Source organism: Quercus lobata, chromosome 12, assembly GCF_001633185.2.
Source record: "Quercus lobata isolate SW786 chromosome 12, ValleyOak3.0 Primary Assembly, whole genome shotgun sequence".
NCBI classification, from domain to species: Eukaryota; Viridiplantae; Streptophyta; class Magnoliopsida; order Fagales; family Fagaceae; genus Quercus; species Quercus lobata.
Window position 1 is genome coordinate 19,993,769 of NC_044915.1, and position 26,407 is coordinate 20,020,175.

At 36.0% G+C, this 26,407-nt stretch overlaps 2 protein-coding genes across 2 annotated transcripts; one reads left to right on the forward strand and one right to left on the reverse strand.

Annotated features, from left to right (window-relative positions):
- The first annotated feature begins 1,019 nt into the window (after nucleotides 1-1,019).
- On the forward strand, nucleotides 1,020-21,390 carry LOC115971100 (bromodomain and WD repeat-containing protein 3). Its single transcript, XM_031090793.1, has 26 exons — nucleotides 1,020-1,201; nucleotides 1,402-1,458; nucleotides 3,642-4,011; nucleotides 4,975-5,129; nucleotides 6,462-6,701; nucleotides 7,269-7,378; nucleotides 7,488-7,565; nucleotides 7,646-7,752; nucleotides 8,119-8,213; nucleotides 8,303-8,433; nucleotides 8,561-8,664; nucleotides 8,747-8,824; nucleotides 9,029-9,107; nucleotides 9,302-9,470; nucleotides 10,424-10,494; nucleotides 16,023-16,103; nucleotides 16,186-16,256; nucleotides 16,596-16,692; nucleotides 16,793-16,852; nucleotides 17,203-17,257; nucleotides 17,351-17,751; nucleotides 17,825-18,627; nucleotides 18,709-19,594; nucleotides 19,704-20,270; nucleotides 20,408-20,466; nucleotides 20,817-21,390. Exons 3-26 carry the CDS (start codon nucleotides 3,656-3,658, stop codon nucleotides 21,004-21,006), a joined length of 5,043 nt encoding a protein of 1,680 aa, XP_030946653.1. The 5' UTR covers nucleotides 1,020-1,201; nucleotides 1,402-1,458; nucleotides 3,642-3,655; the 3' UTR covers nucleotides 21,007-21,390.
- LOC115971102 lies at nucleotides 13,488-14,778 on the reverse strand. The gene has a single exon (XM_031090794.1). The coding sequence runs from the start codon at nucleotides 14,734-14,736 to the stop codon at nucleotides 13,513-13,515; it is 1,224 nt and encodes a 407-aa protein (XP_030946654.1). The 5' UTR covers nucleotides 14,737-14,778; the 3' UTR covers nucleotides 13,488-13,512.
- Nucleotides 21,391-26,407: the final 5,017 nt, after the last annotated feature.

Here is a 26,407-nt window from a genome sequence, read left to right on the forward strand (position 1 = left end):
TTAGAAGAGCTACCACGTGATTTGGAGGATATTTTTCAGTTTGATTTACATTAATAAATGTTCTTACTGGTTTCTCAAAAAATAAGACATATCTCTCATAATATGCGTAATCAACCTCATATGTTGTGAGGAAAAAGTTTCAAGAGATATATTATTCTTGAATATACATTTTTCAAGACTCTTGATATCAATTTGAAATGCTTAAGAATTGAGACTCTTCCTACAAAACAAATAAACTCCCATTTATCTGATGTTCTAATTCAATTAGTCCATTAATTTTTACTCTTATTGCCAAATTAATTCATAAAATTTAATTTTTTTCACAATATTCTCTCGTTTTTACACTGGCCATTCTATGCAAATCTATTAACAAGCAACTTATACACTTTTGTTTTTTTTAAAGTAAAAATTAACATACTAAATTGATTTTTATTTTTATTTTTATAAATAGATTGAAATTCGGTTCAATTTAGGAGTACTGCACCATGCAATCCCACTTAGGCACTTCTTTAGATCATTTTTTTTAATTATAAATATATATATTTTTTACATTTTTAACTTTTTACTCACACATCTAAGTGTAATCACATGGTGTAATAGCTGATCCATTTTTTCTCCCTGGAAACACCTGATCAAAATCCTTAAAAATCAATTGGTGGGACATGAATTCAGTGGGCTCTGGTTTCATAACCTGTACCAAAAAGGGCAAAAAGAAATCATAACAGTGGGTCACAAAAATTAGAGCAATATCACAAATAAGGGAAAAAAAAAAAACCACACCATTTGAAATGACATAGATAACCCTCACTCTTCTAAATGAAATTTTGACCATGCTTAGTCCAAGGGTTTTATTGTCATTTCACATAAGTGCAGCTAATGTTCTCACTCTTTAATAATCTCATACCAAATACCACCATTTACAACTTTAATTCCTTTTAAAATCCCATTAATAAAAAAAAAATTATTTTTCTCAATTAATCTCTTGCCTAGGAAAATTATTTAAATCCCTCCAATTTACACACCACCATCTTTCTCCTATGTTCACCAAAAAAAAAAAAAAAAAAAAAACCAAGAGAACCAAAACAAAGAAGCCCCAAAATTTTATAAAAGGAAAGAGCGTTTCCTTTTTCAGACAATCAAGTGAAAACTCGAAATTATCAAAACCTCGTTCGTTGGTTCTTATCCGAACTCTCCATTTAAGGTAACTGCTATAAGGTCTTGTTTGGACACAGAATCGAACTATTTTATTTAATTTTTTAAACCGATTGTTCAGGTTCTTCTGCATGTGTACCTTTTGATTTGAGATCTTTATGCCTTTTTTTTTTTTTTTTTTGCTTTCAAAATGTACCTGTACATGTGTATTTATAGGTGCTTTTTTTTTTGCATTATGGATTCGGCTAGCTTTACCGTTGTAGCAAAATCAGCTTCTCTTTCACTTTGTTGAAGCAAATCCACCAGGTTCTTCAAATTTGTTTTCTATGTTTTTGTTCTTTGTTTTATAGGTTTGTTAGTTTTGTGTTTATAGTTGAAAGTTTTGTGTTTGGAGGATGGAGATTTTTGTTTCAGTTTGTGTTGTTGATGCTATTATATAACTTACAGTGTCTTGATTTATACACATATGTCACATACCTTGGAAAATGTTATAATTAATTTGTGGGATTCATTTCTTTGTTTGTATTTCTATGTGGGTCGTGTAGTGTATGTACTAATTCATCTAATTTAATCTAAACCCATGATTTTGCTTTTATTGAATGAAGAAAAATAAGAAGGGAAATTTTGAGGAAAAGGATTGCCTTTAAACTATTGAAGAATTTGACTGTGGTAAATAAAAACCTGCTATTTATACGGATTCGGGAGCTATTGAAGTTCGCGGTTACTTGGTGACAAAATTGGTACATTTATTATGGGTTGTGGTATTGGAAATATCTGAATGTCATATTTCTTGATCTTAGATTATGGAAATAGAGTTATTTCATAGGGTTTATCATTGTCACCTCTGGCTAGTGCTAGTAAATGAAAAGGCTAATGGTTGACAAATGAGAAATGGTTTGCTTTAACTATTAAAGCTTTATAGACTAACTGCTAAAGCTTTATAACGAAACAGATCAATAGACTAATTGCTAACAATCTGTACTTATTATAAATAAATGGTAACAGCTTAGAATTAGAGTAATCAGGGTATTTAACATGATATCAGGATAGAGGTCTTGACACATCCTCCCGATTATATTTAACACGTGTAAAAGATATTGAATAATGACTTTTTGATTATGGCACAGTCCTAGAATACTGGAAACATACAATGGAAGAGCCAAAAAAAGAAAAATCAGAAAGCAGAATAATTAGCATCTAAAGTTTAAACAATCCAAAAACTTTATGAGGCTTATAGAATTATATGAATTGGCAGCTAACATATAGGGACCTTAAAAGTAAAATTTTTAGCTTCACACAAATAGCTCATTTCTCTTGAACGTAGCTGCATTCCTCTCTCTCTCTCTGCATTAAAACTAATTAAATAGCTTTCTAAATTTTAAGGATACCCCACTTGCCAGAATGCTCCTTCCAATGTGCCAATAGCTTAATCGCTGATCTCAGCATAACCAAACTCTCTCCAAATAAACAAAATACAAGAGTCCACAATTCCCAAGCAATTATACAATGTAGAAAAAGATGATCCACTAACTCCCTGTTTGACTTAACATGTGACATCAGTCCTGTATTTATTATAGTCATTTTCTTAAATTATCTTTTGGTAAATTTCCCCAAAGTGACTAGCCAAATAAAAAAGTTACTCTTGGTAGCACTCAAGACTCTCCATATACTTCTCCATGTAAAAGAATTATCAACCCTGATCTCTTTGCCTTGTAAAACTCTTGACTTGAAACCCATGACTCTTTGAAGGGGAACTACACTAACTTGTCTTCTTCCTCCTAGAGAATTCTGATAGAATATAAGTCATCCATAAAATCTTCACAGATTCTAACTCACAATGAATACATCCATTTGACAATTCTGTATTGATACATATGGACTTCCTGTATACAAATTGTGGAGATTTTTTGCTGTCTAGCACTTCATGTTTCTCTTTCTGGGTACTTAGTCTTTATAAACCATGAAAGTTCAACTACCTTTGATTATCTTTTAAATATTACTTTTTATTTATTTATTAATGATAACGATATTTTGGTAATATTATTTAAGGAAACCAATATGTTTGAAGTTGGAGGGTCTGTTTAGATACCGCTTATTTGCTGAAAACTGAAAACTTATTGCTGAAAACACAGTGACAATAATTTTTAAAGGTGTGAATAGTGCTGTGGGACCCAGAAATGTATGGGTATGCGCGTTTTTCTGTTTTTAGCTGGGTCTTGAACAGTGCCATGGGACCTAGCCAAAAACAAAAACGCAAACGCAACGCTAAATCATTTGCATGCAAATGCACACGAAATATCATTTGAATCATATTTACTGCAGATGGGATTTTTTTTTTTTTTTTGGGGGGGGGGGGTTGCTCACACACACTCTCTTTTTTAAAGGGGTCTATTTGGCACATTTCATGCTCTTTTGTTTTGTCTACATATATCATTTGGATCCTTGAAAGTGATAAATAGTATTGAATCGGCATTTTTGGGTTTTTTCAGGTTGAATTCATTATATGGATATTAGGAAGTGCATATCTCCTACTGTTGCACCTTCTCTTACCATGGCGCCTTTGAAATTTTCAAATAGGCTGCATGAGAAGGCTCAACCTGAAAAAGAACAGGGAGCTACTGGTCAGGTTGTTGAGTCTGGAGTTGATATAGACCTTAGAGAAATTTACTTTTTGATTATGCATTTCCTGGCCTCTGGTCCATGCCAGAGGACTTTTGAGCAATTCTGCAATGAACTTTTAGAAAATCAACTTCTTCCTAGAAGATATCATGCCTGGTTTTCAAGGAGTGGTGCACACAGCGGGGATGGCGATGATGATGGCGTCTCTTTTCCGTTGAGCTACCATAATCTAGTGGAGAGGTATACATGCTTGTTATATTGTTCTACCCTATTCAAATTCTAAATTTATTCATGTTAACAATAAAGTAACAAGGGATTGGAAATTTTTGCTTATGGTTGTTTTCACTTTTCATTTTTATTTTCTAGTTCATATCCTATGTCCCTGTTTCCATTGAGTTCCATATGTTTAATGTTCTGCTGTAAGTCATCTGTAATTTTCATTACTATAGGCTGATTGAAAGTTCTAATTTGAAAATTCCTCACTTAAAACCTAGTTTACTCCATGGAAGTCTACTGAATAAAGGGCAAATTATGGGAATTTTCTTTTTTTGTTTCTGAAGATGACACTGACCTATCAGTTGTCTTTCCCATTTCCTTGTTTCTTTTCCCTAAATCACACTGCCTGGCCATGTTGTTGTTGTCAACGTTGCCCATTTGCTATTACTTCTTGTATAGCTTTTGCTTTCTTTTTCCATAATATATTTTTCCTCCAGAATTGGATTTGCCTCCTACAGAGTCATTGGATTGGGTGTTTAAAATTCATCTCCTAATTGACTCAGTTATAATCTAGACAAATGGAATATTAGATGGTCAAACTTTTTAAGAGCTGGTAAGTGAACGAATACCAAAAATAGTGGATGTGGATATTGTTAATGCCAAACTTGAGGGCATAGCCATGTATTTTAGAGCTCTGCCAGGCAGTTTTGCCTTTTTGGTCATATTTGTCTGTTTTCACAACCACTGTAACCCTTATGAATCTGGATTGAATCCCAGTTCTTGGTTGCAACCACCAAGAGACTTTATCTTGGAGCTATCTGTCTCTATTCTGTGCGAGGTTTCTTTGGCTGCACTAATTTATTCTTGCTTTATATTTTTTTATATATATATATATAGCTTTTTAATTAATTTTTCTGATGCATCTCTCATATTACTTCCATATGCTGTATAGGATTTAATGTATTTGCCATTTTTGTAAACCTCTAGGTATCCTCACATTGAGAAGGATCACTTGGTAAAGCTTCTGAAGCAACTAATAGTGAGTGCGGCCCCTCCTTTGCTTGGCAAGGTTGGAGGAAACACTCCCAATGCAGCTGATGTTCCTACGTTACTGGGAACTGGTTCCTTTTCGCTTCTGGATTGTATGTGATATAATATAGTAATTTAGTTGCTCTCATTGATTGTCTCCCCCCACCCCCTCACACCAAATAGTTATTAGAACTTTAAAACCATGGACAACGTGAATTTTTACCATGAAAATTTAGGCTACATATGGTTTTGTTTCTATTAGATTTTGTTTCGTTGAGTTGAGTTGTTCTCACTAAAGAATTATAACAATTATTAAAGGCCTTGATGATTACTGCAGCATAACACCCATATTTGTCAACTCCTTGCCACATAAAGTTTCCTTTTTTGATTGACATTGTGACCTGTCTTCACAATATGTTGTACTATCCTGTGTTGAACGTCCATTATAAACTCCAAATTTCTAGTATTATGCTTTTATTCTATCAAATTTTCCATAAATAAAGAAAATTACGAAGACATTTAATTAATGCACAACAACTTCCGCAACTTGTTTTTGAAATAACGAGCCAGAAGTGGATTTACTTTGACATCACATTCTTGAACTTTTTAGGTAGCATCTTCAAAGTCCATCATCACCCTTTGCTTCTTTGAAGTTGCTTTCCCTACCCAACTGAATCCAAGTATCATAAACCTAAAGCCACAATGTTGTAGTATGCATGTGTAAGAGCAGATTTTGGGCTTATCTTGTTTGCACCCATATCTTTATATAAGCTGTTCATGGATTTAAAATCTTGGCCTCTTCATGTCTTTACTGGAATTTATTTCGTCGAAGCCTGTCTCTGCAAAGGGCTTTGGATAAATTTCTTGTTCGCCACTACAAGCATAACTGTTTTTTTCTTCCCAACTGTTTTTTTCTTCCCACCTCGCTATCCTTGCTGAACTGATATACCCCAAAAAAGAAAACTTTGCTGAATTGGTCATGAAGCCTACTTTAAAGTACCAACTGACTCCTCATTTGCACCTTTATTCATATTTCCCACTAAATTTGGTTTCCTCCTCTTTTTGTTTGGGATTTCTGTTTCAATTGGCATTGATTCATTTGATGAGTAGGAGTGCCAATGAGCTCCAGCTCAAATGGCGCCTATGAGTAAGGTGAATGGTGAGGTTGTGGGCTGAAGACCCATCGAGTAAGTTGGTACTTACCAATAGAAAATAAAGAAGAATAAAAGTGGCATAAGTCAATTTATTGCAAGGTGGTTTAACTTGATTGGAAGGAAAATTTGAAAGTAGGATGTAGTGATCTTGTAAAATTATTTTAGGTCTTTTTGATCCTGTCTAAGGAAACATAGAAACTTATATTCACTATACGATACATTACATTATCTGTATACAAAAGATTTCATTATCTGTTTACTTATTTGAACTTTCCTTTCTGGCTTTTGCAGGTGGTAGGAATATGGAAACCAAGCAAGTTAAGCCTTTGCGAGCTTACCTACGATGGCCACACATGCAGGCTGATGAAGTTCGTGGGCTAAGTTTAAGGGAAATTGGAGGAGGATTCACCAAGCATCATCGTGCTCCATCTATTCGCTCTGCATGTTATGCAATTGCTAAACCATCAACCCTGGTGCAAAGGATGCAAAATAAGATGAAGCTAAGGGGGCATCGTAATGCTGTCTACTGTGGTATGGTTATCCCATTCTATGAGATCAAGTTACAACATGTCAGCAGGGAAAAAAAAAAAAAAAAAAAATCTCTGGAAAAATGATACAGTAACTGGGTCACTGATGATGTTGAGTATTTCCAAGCATTTGTGATTTTACTATTTCTGTTCTTGATTTTAATGATTGCAATATTTCCCCTCCCTGGGGAAGAAAAACCCATCCAACAAAATATTTGCATTTTTCTTTTATATATATATATATATATATATATATATATAATTTTGAGGTTTCTCAAAAAAAAGGAAAAAAAAAAAGTGTTTCACAAATTGTACTTGTATTGTTTCTTTGGAAATTTTCAGAGATTGATGTACGAAACATATGCATTTTATTACTACTCTGCTGCTATTTATTCAGCAACCCCAGAAACTTTTGGTAATACGTGCATGTATGTATTATGTAACATATCTATTGTCCATCATAACATTTTCTGCAATATGAATCTGTGATTCTTATTGTCATAGTGCCAACTTTAGTACAACATTTAGCGGTGACAGAATTATTTTGAACAACTTTGCTTCTATCTTGTAGCCATTTTTGATAGGTCAGGACGATATGTAATCACTGGTTCTGATGATCGTCTTGTCAAGATTTGGTCAATGGATACAGCATTTTGCTTGGCTAGCTGTCGAGGACATGAAGTGAGTTAAGATTGTCCATATAATAAGTGGAGCTTATAATTTGATAATAAAGCCTGCTCTACTATTTCTGTATTTTTTTTAATTTTGTCTGCTCATTGTATGATTAAAGGGTGACATTACTGACTTGGCTGTAAGTTCAAACAACGCTTTAGTGGCATCTGCTTCAAATGACTTTGTTATTCGAGTTGTAAGTATATCCTACCTAACATTTTAGTATGCTCCTTTCAAATTCCTGGACATTTGATTAGCTCTTTCTGGCCTATTCAGTGGCGTTTGCCAGATGGAATGCCGATTTCAGTTTTGAGGGGGCATACTGGAGCTGTTACTGCTATTGTATTTAGTCCCAGGCCAAGTGCCATATACCAGCTTTTATCGTGAGCCCCATCTTCAGAGTTATTGCTCCCTGTTGCTTCCCTTTAGTTGTGCTGTTGATCTGCTGTTATTATTTGTGAACTAAAAATACTGATCAGTTCTGTTTCCTAGTTTCAAGTATTTTCATATTTTGTTCATTCTATGCACCTCCTGACAACTTAACAAGCTCTTTGGCTTTAACAGTGATTTAGTGGAATTCTTTTTGGTTTTTTGATAGGTGATTTAGTGGAATTCTTTTCTTTTGTTATCATATCTGTGCTTACAACATTTGTAGGTTTCTTTAAAATGGGACTGCACACATCCTGTGTCAGCACATTTTCCTTTTCAATAAAATATTTAATTGTAAAAATAAAAATAAAAATTTGTAGGTCATCGGATGATGGGACTTGTCGAATCTGGGATGCTCGGTATTCCAACCTCAAGCCACGAGTATACATGCCGAAACCTTCAGACATTCTAAATGGTTAGATGATTGCTTCTACATTGTTGCTTATTAGTTAATTAATATTCCCGTGATATGCACTTACATAGGAACTGTGAAGTTTACTGCAGGGAAGAGCAATGGTCTGTCAAGTAATGGATCCTCCTCAAGTAATGGTCCACAGAGCCATCAGATACTTTGTTGTGCTTACAATGCCAATGGAACCGTTTTTGTTACTGGTAGCTCTGACACTTTTGCAAGGGTGCGTTCAAACATGCACCCTTCAATTAAGTTCATATGATTCGTCTACCAAAATTTAGCTCACTTGTATTGGTTACTTTGGTTAGATATCTTGTTGGATTTGTTCATCAAGAACCATGTACTTGCAGGTTTGGAGTGCTTTTAAATGTACCCAAGAGGACCTGGATCAACCAGTACCTGAGTTGGATGTGTTGTCTGGCCATGAGAATGATGTCAATTATGTGCAATTCAGGTTAGTCCACCCCAGTTAGTGACTGACCTTACATTTGATTTTTACGATGTTTCATATTATCTGTGCCGCTTACTTTATGCAGTGGTTGCGCTGTTGCCTCAAAATCTTCGATGGCCGACTCTTTGAAGGAGGAGAATATTCCAAAGTTCAAAAATTCCTGGTCTGTGAATATACCTGCATTTTTTAATCTTATTTCCCTTTCAAAATTTAAGTAGCCTGATATTGTCCCTTGGTTTTTATTTCCTTTCAAAATTTAAGTAATCTAATGTTATCCATTAACATATATTGTGATGAGCTTTTTCACACACCTGTTCTTGTTGTTAAATTTACTTAGCACCACTTCCTTGAATTATGATGTTCTCAGGTTTTGTCATGACAACATAGTTACCTGTTCTCGTGACGGCAGTGCAATTATTTGGGTTCCAAGACCACGTAGATCCCATGTGAGCCTATCTATGGTTTACCATTATAGTTTCCAAAGTTTTGGTGCTGTTCAACTTCCTTGAAATTTTGTTCTTCCAGGGTTTTTTGCACTTTTATTTATTTATTTGTTTTTAATATTGTTAAATTTGATGTAATAAACCATAAAAATATGTAGCATGTGGAATTTGATTCCCTCTCTATATCATCATTATAGGGAAAAGTTGGACGTTGGACACGGGCTTATCATCTAAAAGTTCCACCTCCTCCATTGCCTCCACAACCTCCTCGAGGAGGCCCACGCCAGAGATTTCTTCCAACCCCCCGTGGTGTTAATATGATTGTATGGAGTCTGGATAACCGCTTTGTGCTTGCAGCTATCATGGGTAAAGTACAATTTTTTAATTTTATCATGGGTAAAGTAAATATATTGAATTGGTACTTTACTGTAAAGAAAAATAAGATAAGATCCTCTTGTGTGTACCTGTCCTGGATCTTACCTCAATGAAGCCTTAAATCCAAAACGTGTAGATAATTTCAGGGGCAGTCATTTGCCATCCGGCTTTATCATCACCTGTTATTGTAAGCCATCACGTCTCTTCTTATTTGGTCAACCATCGTTGTGCTGACTTTTAGTAAATGAGAGAGAGATCCACCAGGGCAAAAATACTATAGATGCAAGATATAGAAGGGGAATGAATGCTTCTTTTTTTGCCATTTTTCATCTTGGAATTTTTAATGAACTCACCCCATTGGTTGACGCTATACAATACAAACTGATATTCCTATCAAGGATCAGCTTCTCTGTTATCCTCATAGCAGCTTCAATTGAAGCAGATCGCTCTCTTTTTATACTGCATTCATTGGCCTCCCTTGCACGACTGAATGATTGTAGTTACTTTTACTTTCTTTTGTTTCTATTTTGTTCCACCCATGGCATCTTTTAGTTAAAATATTTCTATTCTACCATTTCATAAATTTTAGCCTCATTCAGTTTTTGTGCATCCTAAAATTAAGCCACCCAGCATTTTGTACTAAGAATTTTAGATTGCCTGTTAGACATCTTATTAAATCTTCTTTATCTTGATAAGTACTCAGCAATTCGTTTATTTTTCCCCCTTGGTTGTTGTGGGGTGTGGGTTGGATCCCCAGTTATTCATCTTGGTTTTTTATGGGCTACCTTTGCCCATTCTTGCTTAATTTTTTAATTGATAAGTATGCCCATTCTTGCTTTCTTCTGGATAGTCTATCAAGGATTTGCAAATTTTTTTAATTAGACAGAATCAGTTTTTATAACCTATTTTGGGTAATGACTTGTCTTTGGTACTTAACCATGCAGATTGCAGAATATGTGTTTGGAATGCTGTTGATGGTAGCTTAGTTCACTCTTTGACAGGTCACACTGAATCTGTAAGTGGTGTATTAATTTTTTTGAACCTGCCATAGGTAGATTTTGATAAATGTGATATCGATTATATACACAGCTCTTTCAGATATACAAACCAATTTTGGAGGTTATTTCTTACTTTTAACCCTATGAAAAATTAATCTTTATCAAGGCCCCCCCCCCCCCCCCCCTTCCCCAAAACACACACACACACACACACACCTCCCTCTAGTAGAAAAAGACATTTGATCAAAATCTTTTTGGAGAAAACATATATATCGGCTTATTCAATTCTCCCTAACATATAACATATTATTGATATATACAGGTCTACATACAGTTTACTCTTTTGCCCCTAGTTTTATACCCATAACCACTCCCTCTCAAGCTAGAGAGTATATATCATACAATCCTAGCTTGTTACGTAATAAACCCAAACGAGTCTCACATAAAGCTTTGGTAAACATATCAGCAATCTGGACTCTTGTAAAAACGTATGGAGTAGCAATTACACCATCTTCTACTTTCTCCCGAGTAATATGATAATCTACTTTAATATGCTTGGTTCTCTCATGGAACACAAGATTGGAGGTAATGTAAATTGCTGCTTGATTATCACAATGCATAGTCATAGGCAGCTTCACAACAAATCTTAATTCCTCAAGTAAATGCTTAATCCACATAAGCTCACATGATGTGTGTGCCATGGCTCTATACTCAGCCTCTGCACTAGACCTAGCAACAACAGTTTGTTTCTTACTTCTCCAAGTAATCAAGTTTCCTCCCAAAAAAGCACAATACCCAGTTGTGGATTTTCTATCTGATGGTGATCCAGCCCAATCAGCATCAGTGTAGGCTTCTACCCGTAGGTAACCGTTAGCTTTATACAAAAGACCACGGCCTGTATGTGCTTTAAGATATCTCACAAACCGAATAACTGTCTCCCAATGTGGAAGGCGAGGATCTTTCATATACTGGCTCAAAACACTAACTGCAAATGTTATATCTGGATGAGTAATTGTGAGATAATTCAGTTTACCAACCAGATGAAGATATCTCTCAAGATTAGATAACAGCTCCCCTTGATCTTCATACAATTTGACATTAGGATCCATAGGAGTCTCCACTGGTTTAGATCCTAACAAGCCAGTTTCTTCCAAAATATCCAACACATACTTCCTTTGTGATAAACTGATTCCTTCTTTAGATCGTGCTACCTCAATACCCAAGAAATAATGAAATTTACCCAGATCCTTAGTTCGAAAGGAGTTTTGAAGGCATCTTTTCAAATCATCAATACCCTGCTTGTCATCACCAGTGATTATAATATCATCAACATATACTATCAACAAAATCTTTCCTCTATCAAAGGTATGAGAAAACTCAGAGTGATCAAAGTGGTAATGTCTCAATCCAAACTTTAACACTTCACTGAATTTACCAAACCAAGCTCTGGGAGATTGTTTAAGACCATAGATAGCCTTATGCAACCTACACACTTTTCCAAACTCCCCCGAGCAACAAACCCAGGAGATAGCTCCATATACACCTCTTCCTTCAAATCGCCATTCAAGAAGGCATTTTTAACATCTAACTGAAATAATGGCTAGCCCAAATTAGCAGCCAAGGAGATCAAAATCCGGACAGAAGAAATTTTAGCAACAGGTGAGAATGTCTCGGCATAGTCAACACCGTATGTCTAGGTATACCCTTTGGCAACCAAGCGAGCCTTCAAATGCTCAATAGAACCATCAAGAAAATACTTCACAGTATACACCCAACGACAACCAACAATGGTTTTCCCTAGAGGACGAGTAACTAAAGACCAAGTAGCATTTTCAGATAGGGCAGACATTTCTCTGCCTCCATAACAGATTTCCAACCAAAAATGGACATAGCCTCCTGGATAGACTTAGGAACAACAGTAGAATATAAGGATGTGGTAAAGGCATGAAGGGATGAAGACAATTGACCATAAGAGACAAACCGAGAGATAGGGTGAGAGGTACAAGAACTCTTACCTTTACGCAAAGCAATTGGAAGAGAGGAAGGATCAAGAGGCGGATCACTAGGCGGGGAAGAAGTCTCTGTTGGAGGTTTCTGCCGACGACTATATACCTGGAGTGGTTTCTAAGGAGATTCAGTAGGAGACACAGGTGGTAGGAGAGGAAGACAAGGAGGAGAACTGTCACTAGCAACCGAAGGAGAGAAATAGGATTGAGATTCATCAAATGTGACATCAGCACTAATGAAACGACGACGAAGAGTAGGTGAGTAACATCGGTATCCCTTGGGTACGAGAATACCCAAGAAAAACACATTTAATGGATCTAGGATCAAGTTTGTCACTCCCTGGACCTAAGATATGAACATAGCACATAGAACCAAAGCTCTTAGGAGGTAGATGAAACAAAGGTGCATCAGGAGAGAGCATGATTTGACCACCTAGGACAGTGGAAGGCATACGATTAATTAGGTGACAGACAGTGAGAACAACATCACTCTAATATGATTTGCGTAAGCAACACCATTTTGTTGTGGAGTATGGGGGCATGAAGATTGGTGAATTATACCATGATCATCAAAAAAATTGAGACAAAAATGTATGAAAATATTCATGAGCATTATTAAACCGAAAAATACGAAGTGAAGCATTAAACTGAGTATTTATTTCCATATAAAATGATTTGAAAATGGAGTACAATTCAGACCGTTATTTCATAAGATAAAGATAGGTGACTCTAGAATAATCATCAACAAAAATGACAACATATCTAAATCTCAACAATGAGGGAGTGTTTATTGGACCCCAAATATCAGAATGAACTACTAACACAACTCTCATGCCTAGAGGCAAAAGGCACTCTATGGTGTTTACCCAATTGACATGCTTCACATTGTAAATACTCAATTTGACGATACAACGAAACTAATGACTTCAAATTCTGGAGAGATGGATGACCAAGGCGACAATGACGCTGAAGAGGCAAGATAGACAAATGAAAAGCCACTAAACGGGAAGAACCACATCGATCCAGGTACTAAAGTCCACCGGCTTTATGCCCTCCACCAATAATCTTCCCTATCTTGAGATCCAGAAAGATACAATGAGTGGATAAAAAAATGGTAGCACAATTCAAAATTTTAGTAAGCTTACTAATTGACAAAAGATTAAAAGGAAAATTAGGAATATATAAGACAGAAAAGAGAGAAAGATTAGGACCAAGATTGGCAATGCCCAAACCGAAAACTATAGTTGTTAAGCCATCTGCCAATGTAACATTGGAAAGAATACTAGATTGCTCAAGGTTAGAGAGTAAACCTAAGGTACTTGTCATATGATCAGTAGCACTTGAGTCAATGACCCAAGGGTCCTGAGTGGCAAGATAAGCAGTGGAAGTACTTTGTTGAGCCAAAGTAGTAGTAGAATCAGACGCAACAGAGTTGGAATGCAGATACAAGAGGCGATTGTACTCTTCCTCAGGAATAGAGACTATTCTGGATGTTGGTGGAAGTGATTGTGAAGGTGATTCTTCAACTTGAAAACTAGCTTGGTGAGCTGAGGGTTTACCATACAACTCCCAACAAAAGTCTACTTTATGATTCTCACCATGACAATAAGTGCACTTACGAAGACCACATCCTCTACCACGACCCCCTTGTTCACTACCACGACCCTCTTGGTCACGACCTCCACGACCTCGGCCCCCACGATCTTGACCTCCACGACCACCTCTATTACTCCCCGTATAAGTGGTAAAGGCAGATTTATCACCAGAAAGTAATGCATCAGTACTGGAGGAAGAGAAAGGGGCAATACTCGAGTCAAATAATGTGGCCTGTTGAAGTCTACCAAAAACTTCACTTAATGAAGGGAGGTTTGGACTAGCTAAAATTTGTGATTTTACCGTATTCAAACTTTTAGGCAATCCAGAGAGAAAGCGAGCAACATGCATAGAATCTCGTTGTTTCTTCATAGTTTTAACATGAGAGGAGATGGGTTGATAAATATTGAGTTCTTCACACACACCCTTAAACTTGTTATAGTAGTCTTCCAAAGACAAATCACTCAAACTCAAGGAGAAATAATTTTGATGAAGATCATAAATTTGCTTCAAATTGTTAACACCAGAGTAAAGCTCCTTGGCTTGTTCCCAAAACGAGTTCAGCAGTTGGTAAGAAAACCAAACTACAAATAATCTTAGATTCCATGCTATTCCACAAGCAACTCCTAGTTTGTGCATCTTCAGCTCTCCAATCAGCATATTTAGAGTCCGTAGATACTGGGGGTTCACTAATCACATAATCAAACTTCTTTCTACCAAGAAGAAACACTTCAACTGCCTGGGCTCACTGAGCATAATTACTTCCATTATGACTAAGACAAATGGAAGTAATGGATAACATATCAAGAGACAAGAAATAATTAGGGCCGTTTGGTAACGTTGTTTTAGTAAGGTTTGTATTTTTTGGAAATATGTGTGGGTGAAAAAGTATATAGAAATACGTGTAATGTTGTTTAAAAATTAAAAAATGTTGCTTAAACTACCATACCAAATGGCCCCTTAGTGGGCTGAACACCACTTTTGGTCTCCATAGCAGCCATCTGATCAACACACTCACAATAAAGAAGAAACTAGTGGACCTGAAGCCAATTAACTACAACCAAACAAATAACAAATTCAACACCTAAGTATTCCAATAATCAGCAAGTCCAAAGGCCATTCACCACAGCCACTCCAACAAATCCAACAAATATCTCCTCGGAAACACAAACAACATCAAACCAGCACCGGGTATGGATCAAACCACAAATAAAGTGCCAGCAAAGATTACCCAGTCAGAAGATCAAAACATATCAGACTGAAACAAAATTTGAATCAACATTCCTCTGCACAGCCACACAAACAATTCCATAGCAATACGAAATATTTAAACTCAGCACTGTAAACCAACCCAAGGCTACCCAACAAAGAACATAGAGAGGCCAACAAGTAGAAAATAAAGACAAATCGGTACCCAAGGTTGGAATTCCGCCGATGGCACGAAGTTGGAGTGACGGCTGGTGGCGAAAAATTGTGCAAGTGGGTCGTCGGAGAAAGAAGACTCGAACTGGTTGGTGGTTATCAGCAGCAGAAAGTGGATGGGTGGTGGTTGTGGGGTTAATGGCAGAGCGGCTAACCTTGCTCTGATACCAAGTTTTGGAGAAAACATATATATCGGGTTATTCGATTTGCACTAACATATAACATATTATTGATATATATATAGGTCTACATGCAGTTTACTCTTTTGCCCCTAGTTTTATACTCATAACAAAAATCATACACTTAAAGTCAATAATCTCTTCTAATGTTAATTCTGCTATAAACGTTTTCTCATCTAGCTTGATGCTGAAAGTTTACACATACCTTCTGATATGGTTTATGCTATTTGTCCTGGTCTCTTGATCTGAAATCTTTTCTGCTCCATCTAATAGTTTTTCATCTAAATTTAAACTATTGTTAATTGGCTTTTGTGGCTTACTGTTTAATTTTTGGACTCTTGGTAGTCATATGTTTTGGATGTTCATCCTTTCAATCCCCGGATAGCTATGAGTGCTGGGTATGATGGGCGAACTATTGTGTGGGATGTAAGTTTCCTGGTTTTTAATTCTTGATGCTGATATATTGTTCTCAAAGTGCTTATTGTTTGTTGGTATATTGTGTTTCCAGATTTGGGAGGGCACACCCATATGGACCTATGAAATTGGACGTTTTAAGTTGGTTGATGGGAAGTTTTCCCCGTAAGTGAGCTGTTGAATATACTAGTATTTAATTTTGGCTATATTATTTTGGTTGGGTTGACAATGTTGACCTATTTGAACTATTTGACCCATTTCTCATCAGTCTCAATCTCTCACTCATATATATGTATAGCTGTTTGTGCTAGTTAGTTTGATATCTTCCAGCACTACCTAGCTGTAACTATCTTCATTAATAATCAATTCAGTGATTGTAAAATTCTTGTTAGCTGCATTTTTTATATTAAAATGTTTTGTTGAAACTTGGGTGATGATTCTGTATTTCTCTCCCAGTACTTAATCTGGCAAGATCTTTGTTATGAGATATTTTATATTACATAGGGATGGGACATCAATTGTACTTTCAGATGACGTTGGCCAAATATATTTGCTAAACACAGGTCAAGGCGAGTCCCAAAAAGATGCCAAATTGGACCAGGTACCAGAAAATTTCACTTCATAGTCACCCCTCCCCCTCTTTTGTAATAGGTAATATGGCAATTGCTTAATGACAATTGTTTGTCTATATTTTCTGACAGTTTTTCCTTGGGGACTATCGCCCCCTTATCCGTGATTCTTCGGGAAATGTTCTTGATCAGGTCAGTGACCACTTATTATTGCATTCTTAGGTGGTGAATTGATTTTCATTCCATACTCAAGGAAAAATTGAACTGATATTCCATGCATATCTCACCTTCATTGTGTGCAACATTAGACATCAAATTTTGATAGTTGGGAATCCTATCTGATCTCAAGCATTTTCCTTCTCAATATTTTTGTCCTCTTTGTACAGATTTATGGCAGTTTTTTTTTGTTGGGAAACTGGCAGTGTAATTAAATTTCAGAAATATAGGATCTTGAAGTGCCATTAGTGCAAGACTAATAAATTGTCAGATATTTAATGGGCCATATTTTTGTGTGTGTGATTATCTCATTACATTTGATGCAGGAGACTCAGCTTCCTCCACATCGCAGGAATGCTCAAGATCCTCTTTGCGATTCAAGTATGTTTATGGCTCCTATCTGTGCATTTTGCTTTAACATTATCTTTCTGAAAAGCATGTCTTCTCATTTCATAGATTGATGGGTAATGCCAGGTATGATGCCATATCCGGAACCCTATCAGAGTATGTTTCAGAAACGTAGACTTGGTGCATTGGGCATTGAGTGGCAGCCTTCATCAATAAAATATGCTGTTGGTCTAGATTTCGGTCCTGCTCAGGACGATCATATGCTGCCCTTGGTAGATTTGGAAAGAATGATTGAGCCACTACCAGAGTTTATAGATGCCATGTACTGGGAACCAGAAAATGAAGTCATAAGTGATGATACTGATTCAGAGTACAATGTTGCTGAGGAAAATTCCAGCGAAGGTGACCATGGAAGTATAAGTGCCAGCTCTTCTAGTGATCCAGAGTGCAGTGCAGAAGACAGTGAGGTTGAACACAGTCATAAAGATAGCCTTCGCAGATCAAGAAGGAAAAGACTCAAAGCTGAAGTAAGTGGTGCCTTCAACTACACTGTTTATATTCTTGTTGTGCTTACATGAACAGACTCTTACTTTTTTTCAGGTTGAGTTAATGACTTCTTCTGGGAGGCGAGTCAAGAAAAGGAATTTGGATGAGTGTCATGGCACTATATCAGGGAGTAACAGAATGAAGAAATCAAGAAGTTGTCGGAAAGTTTCAAAGAGGAAGTCTTCTAAAGCTAAGATTATGAGACCCCAGCGAGTTGCTGCACTCAATGCCCTGAATATGTTTTCTCAAATCACTGGAACATCATCAGATGAAGAAGATGAAAATGGGTCAGAAAATGATTCATCAGATAGCGAGTCAGTGCTCCAAGATTCAGACATCCAAAGCAATGAGTCTGATGCAAACTTGCAGAATATGCAACAGAAATGTACTAAAGAGGAACATTCATCATTGGATGGGTTAACTGATGTAGCCAAGCTTCAAGCATCTTCTGAATCTCAATCAATTGTTGGAAACAAGCGAAGATTGGTCCTAAAGTTTTCACTTCGTGATTCTAAGAAGCATGTGTCTCCAGAAGACACAAGATTAAAATGTGACAATGAGGCTGGTTTGGTTAATCCATTCTCTAGATCTCAAGAAGCCACTCGAGAAGACAGGACAGATCAAAGCTCCATAGATCCAATGTCATCTTTCACTGATATAATTGATGTGGAGCTTTCCCAGACTAGAAATGATTGCATGGATAGAGTGCAACATGGAAAGGCTGAAGATCATTTGGAGGCATGCACAGGTGATGAGGAGAATAAGAAGAGGTGGGAAGATGTCATGCCCAGAGATGCATCTACTGAACTGAATGCAAATTTTGATGTCCAAAAGGAAAACAACACTGAAGTTAATGGGTATGTTAAGCCTGACAACACATCTGTAAAGTTTTCAGCTAGTAACTTAATTGAAAATCATGGAATTATGTTCTCTTGCAGGGATGAGAAACAGTTTGGAACTGACAGGTCACAGAATCTGGACACTGCAAGAAATAAAGATCATGCTTATCCTGATGGTGCACTCATATCTGAGTCATTACTCCCAGGTGACCACCAACCAAAAGCCGATGCTTCTGCGGCCTCATTTAATGGAAATTTCAACACAGGGTACATAGACGATTCACTGGAAATAAATAAAGTTGTTGGCACAAACCACTCAAACGAACCAAAAGAAGATGCTCCACTTAGGTCAACAAAGTTAATAATTAAGACAAAGAAAAGGATAGTGATGGATCCCAAAACTCCTTCCAAACTGAAATTTGTTACTGCTGTGGAAGACCAGTCAAGTGCTAGAGGTGTTTTAAAACCAGAAAGTCAACTGTACAGGGATCCCAATCTAGTTTTGAAAGTACCAGAACAGGGTGAAGCTACTGGCAGATTACGGCATTCATATTCAGACATTAGGATGTCTGATGCTGCTTATGGAGATGAAAATACAGCTGTTAATGACCATCATGATTTGGAAACTGATGTCATTGAAACTTCTACTGATGCAATACGTAGAACAAGATCCATGAAGATGAAAGCAACTTCCCGGGATCCAAATGCTGTGAACCGTAACTTTAAGGTGCGAAGGGGCCACACATCAGAGGGCACATCTAGAAATGCAGAAAACCTCTCCTTGGAATTTTCTGGCCAGCTTCTTCAAAGATCAAGATCTACAAGATATCAACGTGGTGGATATAATGATAATGAACCAAGTTTTTCCACTCGAAGAAAACCAAATTATTCTGTCAGGAAATTATCATGGCTTATGTTGTCAGAGCATGAGGAGGGCTACCGTTATATTCCTCAGCTAGGCGATGAAGTTGTATATTTGAGACAGGTAATGCCTCATTATTCTTAATTGATAGATGGTGCTCCTCTATAATTTGGCTTTGATTCCAGCTTTCTGTAATTGCTGCTTACAGTTATATTTTGACTTCGTTTGTCAGGGCCATGAAGAGTTTCTAGAATCAAGTGACCCACGGGAAGTAGGTAATTTGAGATCAAGAAATAGAAATTTGAGTGCTGTGGAAATTTGCAGGGTTGAAGCCCTTGATTACGGCTCACAACCAGGTTCTGGGGAAAGCTGCTGTAAAATCAAACTTAGATTTGTAGATCACTCTTCTGTTGGGTTTGATAAAACGTTCAAATTGGTTCTGCCTGAACTGATTGATTTCCCTGATTTTGTTGTTGAGAAAACGCGGTATGATGCTGCTATTGGGAGGAATTGGACTCATAGGGATAAATGCCTAGTTTGGTGGAGAAATCCAAATGGGGAAGGTGGTAAATGGTGGGAAGGTCGAATTACTTTTTCGAAGGCCAAATCTGAAGAGTTTCCTGACAGTCCTTGGGAAAGACATGCTGTATGCTACAGGAGTGATTCTGGAGGTAACCATCTACACTGTCCTTGGGAACTGCACGATCCTGACAATTCATGGGAGCATCCCCATATTGATGACAACATAAGAGATAAGCTCCTGTATTATTTTGCTAAATTGGAGCAGGCAGGAAATAAGGTAATTTTGTCTTAAACTTCTTATCCTGATTTGTGTTTGATTTGGTAGAAAATTGGCATGTAAAGCTTAAACTATGATTAATGGAGACAACCACAGATGATTCTGTTAGTCTCAAGGCTCAATTGTGAATCTTGCAGGATGCTTACGGAATTGCAAAATTGAATCAAGCTGCTCTGAAGTCAGAATTCTGTAACAGGTAGAAAAGTGTTAGATATTGTTCCTCATTCTTCATTTTGGTCTATTTACTTAACTGCCGATCTGCAAAATTGCCTCTTGAACACAACTGTGATTTATTACTTTATTATATGCATAAGCACTAAATGCCCATCCCACCATTCTTTTGTAATTAGACAAATAGCTTCATGTTTTCCCTTGTTCATCAACGTAGTCTACCATATAGCCTGTGGAGATTATATATATATATATATATATATTTTCTGTTTGTAGCAGGCATGGGTTGTGGGGATGTTCTTTGATTTGATTCATTGTTGAGAGAAACTTGAATGTGAACAATTTGTGATCCTTGGCTTTGTGGAATTTGTGCAGGTTTCCAGTTCCGTTGTACCCCGAACTCATTTGCTTGAGGTTAAAGAATGACTACTATCGGAGCTTGGAAGCTGTGAAACATGATATAAGAGTGATGCTGTCCAATGCCGAGTCTTACTTCCCAAATTCTGAGCAGGGTAGGTTGAAGCGCCTGTCAGATTATTTTGACAGGAAATTGTCAAAGTTGTAGGTAAGTCCAAAAAACAAGCGTATTTCTTGATCTTTGTGTTCTGCCTTTTTTTGTTTTGTATTGTAATTCATTAATCCAATTTTTGAAAAGCCAACCCTTGTAGTAGTTTTAAAGGAAAGGAAGATGCCTGAGCCCTAAGGTTGTGGAAAAGGTTTAATGTCTTTTGTATCAGATATTTATTATTGTATATATGTACACATCATGAAGAAGAGGAAAATGGATTAGCAAGGTTGAGGAGCTAACTTTTGTATCCTCACTTTCTAGAGCGGAAGAAGAAATACTAACTTGTAGGGTTACCGTAGTGGTATAATTGTTTCTGTAGTCATATTGTTTCTATTTTCTATTTTGCTTCTATGTCATTATAATTATTATTACTATTTACCATGTTGTTTTATATGCTTATATATTCCTCCGTATCTATAGCTTTATATTCTTCCTATTTTACTACATACCTTTATTACTATTTGCTATATCATTTTATATACATAGTGTCTTATATACCTTTTTCTGGTGTTCGGATTCCATTGCCTCGACACAGACTATTTTCCCAATTTAAGCAATTAAACCCTGAAACTCATCTATACAAATATTCTCTTCAGAACCTACTCCAGAAAACATAGCTGCTGGTAACTGTATAGTTGTGGCAATTGCTTGTAGAGGCAAAAAGATATTAAGAGAGGTTTTGCTTGTTCTACAATGCTCTCAATTGGGTTTATATGATGTTAGCTCTAGGTATTGGGTCTTATAATCTTATTGATCCGCTTTATTTCATTTGATTACTTATGCTTATTCAAAAGCATTATTGTTTTTAGGATCCGGATCAATCATATAATATATTAGATATTCACAGTAAAATTCTTGAGTCTTGTCTTCAAAGTTTAAGAGAAATTAAAAAAAAAAAAAGAAAAAAAAATTGAGCGTAAATAAACAGAAGAAAAGAGCCCATTTACCCCAAGATTGGTTGATTATTCATGTCATTCTAGTTTGAAAAAGAATCTCTTTTAGCCTTTTGCTGAGTTAATTTACCACAAAAAATGGAGTTACTATCAAGTTTGTAACGCTGGTGAAGTTGCTTTTGATGGTCAAGGACAAGAAGATGATTTCCTTAATGTCGGAGGTATAAATATTTTTAGAGGTGATGATGAAGTTGACGATGATAGTGACAATGAAGACTACGAAGATAATAGTGAAGGTGAAGACTACAATAGTAGCAATGATGAAGGTGGAGCTATTGAAGAACCGACCTTATATGTAGGAAAAAGAATATATTTGAAGGGGATGATCAAGAGGGAATAGATGGAGATGCTCAGAGATAGTGACAGCAGCTATGATGAGGAGGATGATGATAATAAATACGATTGTGCGTTTAGTGATGATGTTATAGATGATGATGAGATTGTAATGTTCGAAGACATCATCTTTTTTGAGGGGATGTTATATGCCATTAGCATTAAAGCAGTGCTCTATGTATGTGACATTAGCTGTACTCAAATTTCTTGGAGAAATTTGCGGACACAGTCACTAATAATGAATCCAGAGCATGATGATCATTTGGTCTGCAAGTATCTGGTGGAATCGAGTGGTGAACTTTTGATGGTTTTAAGAATTTGGGAACACTGTTTTGCCTCTAAGACTGGTAAATTCTTGGTATTCAAGTTGAATGTGTCAAGTGAACCGGCCAAGTGGATTAGAGTGGAAGGCATATATAGGTGATCAAATGCTATTTTTAGGTAAAAATCACTCTAAATCTATTTTAGCGATTGGATTCCTAGCAGGCTTTAAAGGGAATTGCATTTATTACACTGATGACAGAACTGTCTCTTCATTCACACTAGTTTATCAACACAAAGAGAAGCTAAGGGTGTTCTGCTTAGATGAATACAGAAACAAAAAGTTTCTTCCAAAAAATTATCAATCTTTCATTCTCCCTCATTCACTCAAGAATCCACATTTTTTTAACCCTTTCAGATAGCTGTAATAACTAGGTCCCTTCAGTCTATCAAAAAAAAAAAAAAAGGTCCCTTCAATGGGATAATGTACTTAGGGGTAGTGTTTATTGCACACTATTTGTAGTGTGTGATAGATTTTTCCCTTCAAGGTGGAATTTTAAATTATAAACTCATCTGTTAATTTTTAATTTGGGAAAAAAATTAAAAAAAAAAAATTCTTGTACTTTTATAATTTTGGTAGAACATAATAATAATAATATTATTATTATTGTTGTTGTTGTTGTTGTTGTAGGAATGTTAAGCCCAACGATATATGTCTATGTGTATATTGGGCCGGAGGTTCAATCTGAGGATATGAAGTAGTCCGAGGAGGGGCGAACATAATCAGAGGAGTTCGTGTTAGTGAGTGAAGTGGATAGTTTTGATCATATGGGTCCATGAGGGTGGTCTGAGGATGAATCCCTCCTCGGTTGAGCAAAACCGAGGTTCGAAGTGGTGGTCTATCATCTAGGGCAGCGTTCTAGGGAATTCTATTGATATGGATAAGCATCACAAAGGTACAGAATAGAGGAAAGTCCTAAAATATCTAGAGAGAAAACTGCTACATCCGCATTAAATACTCTGCACCTAACCAACTGCCTGCATTAATGTGGAGGTGATACCTGAACAGTAATTTTCAGTCTTACAACTACTAACAGTGATTTCAGGAAGGTGCTGATGGGACAAGACTGCATTAATGTGAAGGTGATACCTGAACAGTAATTTTCAGCCTTACAACTACTAACAAAGATTTCAGGAAGGTGCTGATGGGACAATGATCAAATACCAGTAATCTGCCTTACACTTGGAGGGTAAAGAGAAAAGAAGGAAGATAGTATAAAATAGAAAGAAGACCCTGAAGAGAGGGATCGGGAAATTAAGAGAAAAACATTGTAGCAATTGAGAGTTGAACTTGTAATCAAACTTGAGAATCAATATATAAGAACTGATCTTCTCGGACTGTGTTGAGGATGATTTTCTTTAGATTAAACTAGTTTATCTTCACTTTCTTGTCATCTGGATCCACTCCACTTGTTGTCTGATTCATTAAAACCCAGTTTTCCAATTCATTCTCTACAAATTCATTATATTGGGTTCTTTGGGCCTAAGTTCATATTTCCTTGGGCTTGGGAGCCAAATTGTGTCCTTACAATTATTATTGATAGAATTTTACTTTAGCTTAATTTAAGTGTATAAATTCTCTCCTGAAAACTTAAACTCTGGGTCTTTCCCTCCTCTCCACCACAAGAATTTATACTTGTGGAACAATTATTGCACTAAAGGTGTGTAGTTGTAAAACTTATTATTTTTTTAATGGTAAGCTCCATTTGTTTCGACATTAATGTTTTCTACAAAAAAGAAAAAGAAAAAAAAAGGTTTTACTGCATACAAGGTATGTGGCAACTAAGGGTGTGTAGCCAACCCATTAACTCACCAAAACCAACTTAGTCCAACCTAACTCGCCGGGTTAGTTCGGTTTTTATGGGTTGGGTTGGGTTATGAAATTTTTTTTTAATAGTGGGTCAGGTTGGGTTCGAGTAATAATAATTACAAATTCGCCTAACTCTACACAGCCATCTATATATTTAAAATATAAATAATATATTTAAAAATATATTATGTAATTAATAATTTTTTAATTTAATTTTTTCCCCTTATTCGGCTCTTCCTAGTTCCTATATAAAACTCAATTACCTTGCAACCCCAACAATCTTATTTCTCTTTGCCGCCTCTCACTCCCACTCTCCCAATCCACTCCTATTTGTTTATAACTGAGTTGGGATATTAGTTCATTTATATTTTGTTTATCAACTCAGTTGGATATATTCTGTTTATAACTAAGTTGGAATACTAGTTCATGAATATTTTATTTATCAACTTAAGTGACAAGTGTGATATATTTTTTTGTGATCAATTTAATAATAATAGTAATAAATAAATAAGAACTATCCAACCCATGGGTTCAACCCAACCCAACCCAACTTGATTCATGTGGGTTGGATTGAATCCCTGTGATGGGTTGGGTTGGATTTTTTTAGCTCACTATGGTGGATTGAGTCGAAAAATCTACTCAACCCCGACCCATGCTTACCCCTAGTGGCAGCAAAAGGAAAGGGACATGTGTTTAAGGATTATGTGCAATGCACATTACCTGGTAGGCCTTAGACGTTGGTCCATTTCTTTTTGTTGCCACATATCCCTTGTATGCAGCAAAATCTTTCCAAAAAAAAGTCATTTTTCAAAATATATTTTTTGAAAAAATATCTCATTTTACTATGTTTGCTAGTAACCTCAAAATAAGAGTTATTTTCAATATTTTTCATATTGCTGCTTAATTTTATTGAACATGATGTGAGATTACGTTGTTTTTTGAAAAATTTTAGCACAAACAATTTCTAAATAATAACCCATATTTTTAATAGGATTTTTCATTGACCAAAGATAGTTTTTCTATGACTTATTTTTTCTAATACTACCAAATACATGAAAACATGAAAAATTATCTTCACAAGAAGTTTTCATTGAAACAAGTTTTTTTAAAAAAAAAAAAAAATTATTTTAGTGTTTATTATTAAAAATTTTACTCCTCCCTAATTGACAATCTATATTGAATCGCTTTCTAAGTTAAAGGAATTTTTCTTGTCAACATAAAGTCTACTCTTATACAATTTTGCTTAAAGTTTTGGTTGGATAGTATACGTAAATGTTATTATGAATCTTCTTTATTGTTGGTCTCGTAAATTAGCTTATGCTGTTAATATCAAATTTACGCATCCGTCCTTGTTCAAATTTCATACATGTACCTCCACTAGAAAACTGTCTATTTGTATAGGACATGGTTTATCTTTAAACTGTTTGGGAAGAAAATTTTTATAATTCACTACATGAAAAATTGAAGGATTATTTATGTTACTTTAAAGAGTCACACAGTTTGTTTAAATAATTTATTAACTCTTGTAATACACGTGGATGATTGTATAAATATACACCTAATAAGTTGAAAAAGATTTCTCTAAGCTAATTTGGAAGAAAACTTTTTCCATTTGTATTTTACAAATGGCTGCAGTTGGGAAACTTTCATGAATGCTACATAAAACCTCATACATGATACAGCCTATATTCTCCTCTTACGTTTTACCAATCAAAAGCAGTTCTGGAGACCTCAAACCCAATGATCTATCATTTCAGCCATAAGCAGCATAGATCAGATTGTGTGAAAGCTTTTATTAGAGCAACGCAGCAAGCATATGATTTAGGTAGGTTTGCAAGGGTTCAGGGTTATTCACAGCCTAACCAAATTTGTCATCAGCATGATGAAACAGTTGTAGCGAGTGCAAAAAATCTACTCTCCTAGTCCTCAGGAAGTTTTTCAGATTATACCCTTAATATCTCAGCAGAAAGAGTAAAGATTG